At 39.3% G+C, this 12,692-nt stretch overlaps 1 protein-coding gene across 2 annotated transcripts in view; it reads left to right on the top strand.

Moving 5' to 3' along the window:
* Nucleotides 1-12,692, top strand: part of SPIRE1 (spire type actin nucleation factor 1) — a 135,592-nt gene that overhangs the window by 77,320 nt on the left and 45,580 nt on the right. For both annotated transcript variants that reach the window (XM_054191735.1, XM_054191734.1), the window contains exon 4: nucleotides 3,453-3,578. In XM_054191735.1, coding sequence (XP_054047710.1) covers nucleotides 3,453-3,578 — 126 coding nt within the window. The remainder of the gene's footprint in view (nucleotides 1-3,452; nucleotides 3,579-12,692) is intronic.

Below are 12,692 nucleotides of genomic sequence, written 5' to 3'. Positions count from 1 at the left end.
GTGTACAGTGGTTTTCCTTCCTCAATGAACTCTGAATGGCTGGGAAGGGCTGCAGACCTGATCTTAATCCTTCTTGCACCACGACCACTATGACATGGTAAGAGGAGGAGGAGTTCATTAGGTGGCAGTCCTTGCATATCTCAATTATTAAAACATTCTGGCTGTGTTTTTTGTGATGTGTTGCAGTAACATAGCTTTTCAAACACTACTATCATAAAATTAAAGATGTGATTTTAAATTTTTTTTAAAGTGGATAAATATCCTGAGCTCAGGCTAGAAGTGACATTTCATACTCGATTTGCCTTGCCTGCCTAGATTTTGCAGTATTTTTTCATGTAGAAGTTATGGTTTGTCAGGCGCTCTGAACAACATGCAAGTACAGTATATTACAATGAAGGGGGGAAAAAATCACTGTCCTATTTGCATTTTCCTTTTCCTTCAGGCTTAGCTTCCCCAATCCAAAAATTCATGCTAAGTCACTTGACTTAATGTTGCCACAAGGGGCTTTTGTATGTAATGCATCTTCACATAATATAAGATCACTCCGAGACTGATTTTTCAGAACATGAAAGTTAGTAGGAGCTGCTGGCCCTCTTTTAATATCTGCAGCCTAACGTTTACAAACAAAATGGTCAACTTTTTATGTGGTTGCTTTTGTAACTAAGTTGAGCAGCAGGCATTTAATTTTTTTTTGCTTTACTTCGTGTTCCATAATAAAATCAAGATTATATCCATCCCCTGCTTCAACTTGCCACTGCTGCATTTTATTAACTTTCTCAATATTTGATGCAAATTGCTTCTAATTAACGTGCTTCTAAATAAAGAAAAAAAAAGCACACTTAAAAATCTGTGTGCAATCTGTATAATAATAAAATTTTATTCTCAGCTATGAAGACTTGTACCATTTTATGAACTTTTTGAAGTTGCTTTTGTTATTATTCTTATAGCTATTGTTATTACTATAAGTGGTGTATTTTAGAATCAAACCCTTTATATATGTGCTATGATTAATAACCAGAAATAGCTTACTGAAAACATAGTAAGGCAGGTAAGGACATGATTAGTTACTGAGAGAAAGGAACACAAATTAACCATACTCAGAATTTAAATGTTCTTTTTCGTTAAGTCAAGGGAAATACTTAACAACTTCTACCTTTGTGGTATGTGTTGTCACTGTAGCACACATCAGAGGTGCATCTGTTTTGATTTTTCTCCTTTACTGGCAAAGGAGATGATATGATTTGTTAAAACAGAAAAGAAGAAAAAAGAAGGGATGAGGAGGAAAGAAGGAGGAAGAAAAAAGAAAAGGAAAAAAAAAAAAGTGGTTTTTTTTTTTATGTCAGCTTATCCAGAAAGAAATGAGAATGGTATAAGAAAATTTTGGCCATCATTGTAAAGCAGTCTAAAATTTGAAAGGGAGGAATCAAGGGCAGTTTTGTGAACATATCCACCTGGTATTCCGTATTTATCAGGAAAATATATACGAAGGAAGGAAAATATACACATACGCATATATAAACTTTCCTTATATTCTTTTTTTATGACTAAAAGGAGATAGATAGATAGATAGGTACAATAATCAGAATAGGATATTGCAGGAGTCCAAATTGTGCCTGTAAAAATTTATCAAAGAAGCTGACGAAATCTGAACCACTGAATTCGTTATTGTTATACTAATTGGAAGAAATAGAAGATGGCAAGGGGGCTATGGCCTTAGAAAGCAACTTGTCAGTGAGACTGAGCCAATCTAAATCTGATTGCAACCAAAAGAAATTGTTCAGCCCTTCCTCCCTTTCCCCGCTCTGGCAGTGTGTTCCCCTTACTCCTTTTTGCCTGCGCTACTGCGTGTTTGTCCGTGCCATGAAGAAAAATTGTCTCCTGCCTCACTTCCTTCATGGTGTTAATTTTTGCCTGGGTGAATAATCCTGTCTGTGTTAAAGCATGAACTCTGGTGGCAGCATAAGGGCATCAGTGGACGCGTACAGCTGGAGGCCACAGGACCACACCTTTTAGTGGCAGCGTGGATTTAAATCAAATTGAAAGCAATATGAAAAGGCAGCCCAAGCTTTACATGCATTGTGCCCCTTGTAACCACAGTGTTCACTGTAGTAACAGGAGAGATTTAGACAAATATGCCACTAGACTAATTAAGGGCTCTTCTCCTAAAGAGGCTTTTGTCTCAGGCTTTAGTTCTGGAGATCTGAATGTAGCCACCTACTGCCTCAGGTTTTGGCTTGTTCTTGAGTTTTAGTTCTGTAGCTGTAAATACAGCTATATATATAAAATAAATAGCTACTATAAAACCACAGTAACAAGACATATTTTTTTAAGGCCTTTGTTAAGATTTGGTTTTATTTTAATATATACACCACTATGATATATGATATGGGTGCTCTAGTTTCAGGTTTGGGTTTGGTTTTTTTTTTTTATTTAAAACTGTTTAGGGAACAAATTACAGATGTTATTTTGTTCTGTCCATTTCCAGCCAAGATTTCCATAACAAATGCTTACAGGTGATGGATTTGACTTACGGGAAGTATAAGAAAAAGATATTGCAACGATTAGTGTCAGTGCTGAGCTATTCTACAATAGTAGAAGCTGGATGTTCATGTTCATGAGGCTGGATGTTGCTCAGACCATTCAAGTTCTCTACCTGAAATGTAAAGGCTGGTTTCAGTGAAACTTCTCTCGTCAGAAGTGGGAGCTGAATATTTCACTCTAAAAGCATTGCTGGACTGACGTACTGCTCAACAGTAGTTGTGAATAGCTATTAGTGATTTGAGTAGGCTTTCAGAGTTTTGCAAGTTTGGCATACATGAAAACGTTTGTCAGTGTTTCTTTACATCAGCTGTGCCTGTGTCTGTAAATGTTCATGAATGTCTGAGGTGAAACAATAAGATCGGGCTTCCATGGCTCTTGCAGATTTCTAAAATCTTTGTACTGCCTGAAATAAATTAAATGAGAGTTTCAGCTTGATGACTGTACTTTACTTTTTTTCCTTGCTTCACCTTCCATCCTTTCATAAATTGGTAGGGGTACAGTTCTCTTCCACATTCATAGGAAGCTAAACAACACTTACAGTGTTAAAGCTGGTTTGAATTAAGTACATTTTCCCAAAATTTGATACTGCAGGATTGTTTTTCCCCCCCTTCACAATTATGTTGTCTTTCCTTCCCCCCCCACCCCCGCCAATGAAAAGGCAATGTCTTGGTTTTCAGAGTTTTCCAGGACGTGGTCAACCAGTGCCGTTACCATCCTTATAGTAGAGCTCTTCTCATAAAATAAATGGTAGCAGACGGTTACACCCCAATTTCTGCCTGAACTGAAATGCCTCGTGGATTTTTGTGCCAGAAACATTCCATTGCATTCCCTTTTATGTTATCTCATGCTCCGTAGCCTTAGGGAAAGCAATGGGGCATTGTTTTAATATTGCTATGTATTTTTCTCTGTAGCTGTGTGCTGCCCACCTGCCAACCCGATCAGAGGCGCCGAACCACTATCAAGCAGTATGTCGGGCTCTGTTTGCTGAAACAATGGAACTGTACACTTTCTTGGCCAAAATTAAAAGTGCAAAAGAGGTAAGCAGTCTGAGAAGGTTTTCTGCTTTTGAGCTCATTACTGTGTGAATTAGGCTTACAAAATCACTTCTGTACGCGGCCAGCAGTGGATATCAGATGCTTGAGGAAATTATCTGTAGTGTTCAGGGAGAGCAGTTCTACAGCTGAGGTTTTTCTTTCCTTTGGTCTGTCACCATTTATAGATGTCTCATAGAAATTGTTATTAATCGTGACTAGTCTATTTGGGAGTAAAACACAAGTTTTTCTTGGAGGGTTACGCATTGCATACATGCATCCATTCCTTCTCTGTTGTTTCAGGGATGTTGTGAGGCGTCAGCGCTTTGCCTTTCGTTCCTCTGCTCCTTCTTATGCCTTGTTTTTGGCTGAGAATTATCTGAGATTCTTTTTGCTCATATTTTATTCCCAGTCAGCAGCTTCCCTTACCTTTGATGTGTGATTGGCTTGTTTGTCTGTCACATAGACTTCACAGCAGAGTCAACTTCAGAAAAATTTCCACCTGTAGGTTGTGATGCTTATGTTCACTGCCTGCTTGGCTGTTACTGTTGACTGAAAGGCCATCCTATGAACCACTTCAATTAAATGGTCTGGCTGAAGACTAACTTTGGGGGTGGGCGGATGATTTTTAATGAAGATAGTTTCAGTGATCTGGCCAGCAGAATGGCTCCATAAACAATTGTATTAACGGAGTGGGAGTGTTGGTTACATTGGAAAACCAGTGGGTGAGGGGAAGGGAAACATGTTTCTTAAAGCTGGTTTCTTCACTGAGGCCGACTTGTCAAGTAAGACCGCTTTCATAATTTTTCTTTTTAATAAATCCCTGAAGGATTTTCTTTTCTTTTGCAAGTCAAGATCTACAGTACCTTTGAAAAGCAGGGTAAGATTTTACAGACTGATCTAAAAATTTTGCTGCTGACAGAGGCAGAGCTGTTCCACCCACGCACACATGCTCCCACTGTTTTCCTTCCTCTGGTTCTAGGAAACAAACACAGCAAATACCAAACAACAAAAAAAAAAAAGAGTCATTCCCTGTCAGGTTAATGAGCTGAATCAGCTCATTAAAGGGTCAGATGAGCGTCAGAGCAGCACAAGAGAGTTTTTATCTTCATGCTGGTGGTGGAAGACGCAAACCAGTCAGAGGCGTAAGGGATTGGTGCTGTATTTTCCTTCCTGGTTGAGATGCATCCGTCCAAGGGGGAGAATCCTTCAGAGATGTTTTTCTGTTGAATGGGGTCAAGTTTTACCTCCACTTTTCCTCCAGTCCTGCTCAAACTGAAAGCAATTTTTAAGCTGAAGCAATATCATACAAGGATAATTTTGACAGTGTCAGCATGGCTAAAGAGCCACTTGTTTTCTGAAGTGCCTGTGTTACGGTTCATCTGCATCCAATGCCCCTGATACAGAGAGCAGACAGGATACAAGTGTCTCTGTGCTAAATCTGTCTCCTGAACCTTGACATCATTAATTTCGCATCTTGGCTTTTGACTGCTCCTTAGTATTCTGACCCTTGGATATACTAATTGAGGGGCCTGTGCTAGAAACACCTCAATTAACAGCTATTGCAAAGTCTGTGTTGAGGCTCAAAGATCATCTTTCTGCTCAGAGAGAAATTGTGTTTCTAGTAGTTCTTGAATATTTTGGCCACAGTAAGCAGTAATAAGGCATCTCTGTTGTCAACGTCAAAGTAAAATACTGTGTTTTATAACCATTTTAAATTAAGTCTTAATATTTTTTTAAAAAATTATTTTAAAAAAATAGAGGGGTGTTTTGCATTTGCAAATTATTTAATCACCTTGTAATTGGCTGCAAAAACCCAACAACGTCTGATCACACCATAGAGCATACTATGAGTTAATCCCAAATGAAAGAAACCATTTGCCTCTCAAAGGCTATTAGGGATTGATTGAAAGCACATTTAGGTCAAAGGAAGTAATCCTTGTAGATGGAATTTTGGCCCTACTGAAATGAGTAAGACTTTTATCACTGCACCTAACCAAGGTCAGAATTTTGATCTTTTGATTTCACTTTACTCTGTGTCAGTCCCTAGTAGGCATAAAAGAAGTGACCAAGACAAGCAGCTTCTGGAATCTGAGTACTTTGGTTTTATGATGCACTTGATTCTTGCCTATAGCTTTTATCCAACTACCGATTTGGAATGCATTTAATTTTCAAAATAGTGTAGTGTACAAAGAAAAAAGTAGGTATGAAGAAAATACAAGGTGGAATGCAGTAAATCTTGTTACACCATTTTAAAATGACCTCTGTAGTTTATACTTGAGGCAAGCAGGAATCATATGATCACACTAGGTTTGTGTCAGTAAAAGCTGTGGTATTGTTTATATGCTCTTCTCTCTTGCAAATACATAGAAGAATCATAATTAACGGGGAATACAGTTAAATACAGTTCAAGTCAATAAATTCCTTTTCCTTTTGTTATTGTCATATGCGTATTGGGTATAAAGGAGAGAAACACTTAATACTTCAGTAAGGACATTTTGCATTTTGTTGTCATGAATTTGTGGTGATTGCATTGGCAGATAACTGGGGAAAAACCCTCCAATTTTTAAAAACCCTATACTGTGTAATATTGTGTTTGTGACACTAACGATGGCAGGGATTTTAAACCGTTAATTTCAAAACCTGACAGTTTTATTTGGAAATCTTCCTTTATAATCCTTCGGACCTGGACACAGTTGTGGACGTGAGATCAAAATGAAATTAAAAACACTAAAAGGGGGGAGGCAAATCTCCTAAAATTACTTAAAATAACTTTCCTATGAAGAAAAATCACTTTGAAAGTCCTTGGATTCCTTCTAGGGCCACTGCATGGCATCTGGGTATCTGTTTCCCAGGTATATGAAGTTCATAGTTTTTGCTCAGGGCTGCTTAAACAGCCAACTTCATTGTAGGGGAAGAGGGAGAATTTTTAGCTGCAGAAATTCATTTGCTAGGAGTGGACCAAATCTCTGACCTGTCTTGTGCTACAGCCCAGGACAGGTTTAGAAGGGAAGTACACTGTGAAAGAGGCAGAAGAAATATTGTTGTGATGCTGTTTTCAATTTGGCAATATAAAAACTCGCCAGGATTTTGAAAGTTACAGGTTTTCATAAGGGATAGATCAGGAGGCAGGGAAGATAGGCCTAAAGGGTTGTAATATGTTTTGTTACTAATATATATACTGAATAGTCGTGTGCTCTCCAGTCTCTCATGTGAACATGACTGTCATATAACAGATGGAGCGTAGTTTCAGGAAGGCTTTTCTAGCATGCATTTGGGTGAGTGCATTAATCAGAAATGATGAAGCAATGAGCGAGCTGCTCGTCTCATCTCAATGGATGTCAAATAAAATGTTTTAGGCACTTTGTCACATACGTGATGCCATGTGGGGTTCATTTCCAGTCTGATTCCCTGTGTATGAAAGGTCAGCAGTAAAGCTGGCTTGCAGACAGGGAGATGGTACTTCCATTCTTAAAGAGAATGAAATGTTTAATGTAGTGGATGCACAGGACAGGACTCAAGCCAGAGTTGAGAAGGGTGTGATACTACTATTGCAATAGCAAAAAATTAAAAATAAATAGAGTAACAGTAGTAAAAATAAATATTTCTGTGGAATAGCAGCAGCAACTCCAAAGGTAGGGTTGACATTAAGTTAACTAATCTGATCTAACTTTGCATCTTTTTGCAAGGTGAAGTTTTTCTAGCAAGTATACTTGTGTGTTTTTTCAGCTTGCTGGCAGCATCTGTATGCTGCTCAGGCTCTGTGAAAGGTGCTTTTGCTGCAAATCCACCCTGGGTACCATCTGCTGCCATCCAGAAGTGGTCTTTTGATGGGACAAGACCTCTTAACTTTGTGTCCTGTTAATGCTGTTTAAGCATTTACAGCTGATGACAAAAATGGAGTACAGCTTGTTTCTCAACTCAAGCAGTGAGCTTTCAAAATTGCAATAGGAAAACTCCACAAAAAGGGGATCTCTTCCTTTTTTTTTCTTTTTGATTATGTGTGCGTGTGAAAAACAGTCAACAAGGTGGAGGAAATGCATGCATGTGTGGCGAGGGGGAAGATGGTTTGCATATTTGCTAAAAATAGACCTCATGTAAAAGAAAAGATTAATCTTTTTCAGGATCATCCAAAAATCATTGAGATCACCTTTGTTGGCACAGCCATAGACAGAACCGTAGGTGCAAATAAGTGATGTCCATTAGATAAAGCAAACGTTCCTGCTGTGGAATATCTGGAAAGGTCACGCACATCGCTCAGAAATGGCATCGAGTGTGACTGGGAGAGACAAGGAGAGCCTATGCAACCATAGGAATGCAGAAAATGCTGCTCTGGATCACACTAGGGATCCACAAGGAGGGGATATTTGCACTAGTCCTCCTGCAGCTCCCTGTTACTGCCCAGTCTTGCCTTCTACTGGAGTTAATGCTCCACGTGCGCTTAATGGCTGAGTGAGCCAGCAATGTGCCCTTGTCGCAAAGAGGCCTTCCAGTGTCCTGGGCTGCACTGGGAGAAATATTGCCTGCAGGTCAAGGGAGGTGATCCTTCCCCTCTGCTCAGCACTGATGAGGCCACAGCTGGAGTGCTGGGTCCAGTTCTGGGCTCTCCAGTGTGAGAGACATGGAATATACTGGAGAGTCCAACAAAAGGCCATGAAGATTATGAAGGGACTGGAATGTCTCACATATAAGGAGAGTCTGAGAGGGCTGGGACTGTTCAGCCTGGAGAAGAGAAGGCTCAGGGGGATGTCATCAGTGTCTATAAATACCTGAAGGGAGGGTGCAAAGGGGACGGAATCAGGCTCTTTTCAGTGGTGACAGGACCAGAGGCAATAGGCACATACTGAAACAAGGAGGTTCCCTCTGAACGTGAGGGAACACTTTTTCACTGTGAGGATGACCAAGCGTGGCACAGGTTGCCCAGGGAGGTTGTAGAGTCTTCATTCTTGGAGTTATTCAGAAGCCACCTGGACATGGTGCTGGGCAGCTGGCCCTGGGTTGCCCTGCTTGAGCAGGGAAGCTGGACCAGCTGATCTCTAGAGGTCCCTTCCAACCTCAACCACTCTGTGAGTCTGTGAGTGGTACCAGTAAACGATGATGCCACCCTGTAGCACAGCTAAGCATTTGTGAGTGGGCTGTGCATGATAAACTCCACAACTGGTACAGCTGGTGCTAAAAGACACCATGTGATGCTGGCCAGCATAAAATACAAGAAGTGTCCAGTAGGCAGGTGTGTCTTAATCTGCCGCAGTAGGTTTGACTTGTATCTCAAAAAATTTTAGAGATTGATGTACACCCTAAAGCATCAAGATTAATATTCCTTCCGAATTATTTAAGAGTTTGTATATTTTTATAATTGACTACATCTTTGATTGTGGTGAAGGTCTGCATTCATCAAAAGCTTGTCCATAATTTCACTATCCACAATATGCCTTGTAATTAAGTTTTTGGTAGAATACAGATAAAGCTCCCAATCTGTTATCTTCGTGCTATGCTTTTAAATCATGTTGCCTTTCATTTCTGTCCTTTCTGATCTAAAAACATAATTCTTTCAGTCTGCCTGGATATATTTCAACCTGATCTGTATGAAAATGTAAACATACAAATTCTAATTAAGTACATGAGTAGAAATGAAATTCTTCCTTTCTTTTTTTTTTCCCTAGTTTCACGCCATGCAAAGTCTCAATTGGAAAACAGTTAATTAAAAAAGTCAAGTGTTACTTTCCATTTAACATGGCTATACTGATGTATTATTTGTACAAAATATGATAATAGAGGTAGTTAATAGGTACCTAAACAATGTTAATGGCTAACTTATTTTGGAAATATGGTCATTAGCCAAGTTTCTCTTAATAGGCTCGTGACTGTAAAAGCTGTTAAATGCCCTGCTGCTTGGATTTTCAGAAAGCACAGCTGGAGAAAGAAATATTCACAAAGTTTTCTGCTCCTGACTTTACTTTTGCCTACACTTCCAGTTGCGTGTGACTCCACTTTTCCAACTGAGGTATTGTCAGGCTTGCAGCTCCATTGTGATTTATTTGATCCCTCAATTTAGGAGCCTTAATAAGGGAAAAAGCTGCTGTTTTGTTTTTGTGGTGTTGGTTTTTTCCTTAAGTGATGCAGGCACCATTACTCAATAAGTGTTATATGCACTTGGGTTGGGGTTTTTTTGCCTCTTCTTAAAGTTATATTGAACAGCATGGTAACTACTGCCCTTTCCAGAACTGAGCAAAGTGTGTCAGCCCATACCACTATATATGAAGAACTTTGATATCCACTCCAGGGGTTTTCAGGGACTTAATTAATTGATCCTGTTCCCACGTTTGAAATAAAGTGGTTTGGGTCTTTTCAAAGAACTAGAGTAATGCTGCTGGCCAAGTGTCCATTGAAATTTAAACCCAAGTTGGATAGCTGAATGTGTAAAAACAGTTTTTCTCCTATGTGCAAGTTATATATTTTTAAATAGAGCCTAGAGGTGCAAGAATATTTTATTAGTTTTGCAGATAGCAGCGTAAGAATTACTTGCATCGGTGAACAAATGATTCCTAATTAAGCATCTAAACTAGGAACTGCAGTAGACTGTGTTCTGCAATTGGTGAAGGATGAAGTCCGGATCTGGATTCCCAAGAATACCGTCTTCATTAAAAGGCTGCGTTTTAGCGAGCATTTTGTGGAAGCGAGTCTTTGATGCTGTGCTGACAAGTGTCTTATGTAAACTCCCATCTGTCACCGAGCAGAGGAGAGTGCATCTCAAATGTGGGACATGCAGTAGCAGCAAATCGACTGCCTGCTTTTAATAGTGCAGCAAGACGTTTGAAGACATTTGGTATTTTTATGACTAGCTTTTGTCACAAAATGTAGCGTTTGGGTTTGTTGTTTGGGTTTTTTTGTTTGTTTTTTTTTTTTTTAAATGGCCAAATGCTGTAATGGTTTAAAAAAAGCCATAGCTGTTGAAGCACTCGCTTCCTACGCATCCAACCCTTACTTCCTGAACTAACACCCGGGCTGTAATAGGTGAATCAGGTCTGTGGTATGAGTCTGAGGTTCCGGCATCGTTTAGAAAAAACCTTTTAAGATGTTTCTGCTTTCTGAAATGGAAATGCACTTAGGCCATGTATTTATTATACTGTAATATGTCTTCTTAAGCCATTGTCCCAAGGGTAAGTGCAAGTGGCTACAGCAGCTGAGGTTACTCGCAGGTTTTGTATCACAGTTATGTTCTGACACACGGTCCCTTGTATTGTAAATGTGTTGGTTTCCATAATTTACGATTGAAACAGATGCAAAACCCACTGATGCTGGTAATATTTCATTCAGTCTAGAAATTTAAACATAATCATTTGTCACAGTGAATTTATTCCTTCCTAAGCAGCACCTGACAGGTGGAGAAGAGTTAAAGAAACCTTCTTAAGCGTTGGCTGGAAGGATAGAGCACTTGCTGTTTCTTTTTCTCCCCAATCCTCCAAAGCTTTCTAACTTCTATCATGATGGAAATTCCTTTCCTTTCTACTGTTACCCACGAATTGCATGGTGAGCTGCATTTAGGGGTCTGAGCCAGGTGCCAGGGAGGGGAATAAACTATCCCTATGAAGTGAAGTGTGGGTCTGTGCCAGTATGAGGGGAAGCGCTGGAGCAGTTGGCTAGGATGGGGAAGAGCAGGAGCCCGGCTTTGGCGGTAGCCTGTGCTTGTATCAGCTCATTTGGATCATAAAACTGCACTTTGAGAGACTTATCTCTTGGCTGGCAGGTTTTGCTCTTGTAACTCTCCAATGTAGCCAGCATCACTTACACCTCTGCTTTCTTGGGTAGAAACTCCCCCTCTAGCTATGTTCCAGAGAAACTAATTAGATGGTTGCCTTATTTAGAAGGTCTTTCAGCTGTTAAGGTTTGGGTTTTTTTTCCCTTCTTATTTTCTGCTATTAAGAAAAACAGGTCGTAATCTTTTTAGCTTCATGGAATATTTATGTCAGTCAAAGGCATGAGCCTTTGGGCATAAACCAACCCAGTAAACTGTATGGCAGGGAACATGGTTGCTGAAAGGGGTAATTGCCACAAATCTTGTTGAACAGTCAAAGTAAAGGTTAAGCAGCTGGAACATGTTAATTTTTAAAAAATTAATGTGTACCTTCCAGTGTGGAAAGGAGGAGCAAACCTGACCGTTGTGAGCTTGTTTACTGAAGTTAGCTTTTTATTAGAGAGGAAAAGGAGAAAGTATCAGAATGATTGTATATTTTGCAATTTATCAATAAATCTTAGCAGTTTGCAAGAAAGCAAGTAATTTACCGTTCACAGATACTAGATTTGAAATTATTACTGCAACTGTATGATACAGAAAAGAAGAAACCCTGGATGGCAAACTGCACATAAGCAAGGCCTTTATGTTACTCGTTCTTTCCATTTTTCTTTTTTTTCCTTGGAAAAGGGTGATTGCCTGTAAGTGTCAGACTGACTGCTGACCATAGCGGAAGGATCGACCCAAGTTTTCATAAAGACATTCTTTCCCAATTGGGTATCCTGTGGTGATACTGCAAGTCATGCCAAAACATTCCGGCATTGTCCCATGCTTCTGTAATGTAGGCAATTTATGGGTTTTTTAGAGTCTTCCTGTAAATTATGTATTTTATTTTTATAGGTAGTATTTCTTCTTTGATATGAAAGCAAGCATGTTACCTACTTAAATAAGACAATAAATAACCCATCTGCTGTCTTTCCGAAACCTCTGTGGTGGCTGACTCACATGTGCTATCTCTGTAACCAGGTTTGGTAGATACTTGCACGCTGTTAAATGTGCAAGTTAAGCACTCTTCCAGTGCTTTGATTTCTTCCACTGAAATGTTGGCAGTTTTGGAAGTACTTCCAGGAAAAAATTTTTTTTTGCAAAATACACTTATTTTTACGTTTTCTGGGAAGCTCAAAAGCTACACTGAGACTGATTGTTCAGTTCCATCAAAGGAAGAGCTTGAGTGAGAAAAAGATTTTTGATAAATAAATACATCTGTCAGGCCTCTGACCTGTTGCTTTAGTCTCATAAAATAAACAGCAGACGATTTAACTATCCATTTTGAATACATTAGTAAGAACTTAGAAAACAGATCAAATTAAACATTGTTAAAAATTTCC

Source organism: Rissa tridactyla, chromosome 2, assembly GCF_028500815.1.
Source record: "Rissa tridactyla isolate bRisTri1 chromosome 2, bRisTri1.patW.cur.20221130, whole genome shotgun sequence".
NCBI classification, from domain to species: domain Eukaryota; kingdom Metazoa; phylum Chordata; class Aves; order Charadriiformes; family Laridae; genus Rissa; species Rissa tridactyla.
The sequence above is the reverse complement of the archived record's forward strand: the minus strand, read 5'-3'. Positions and strand labels throughout refer to the sequence as shown.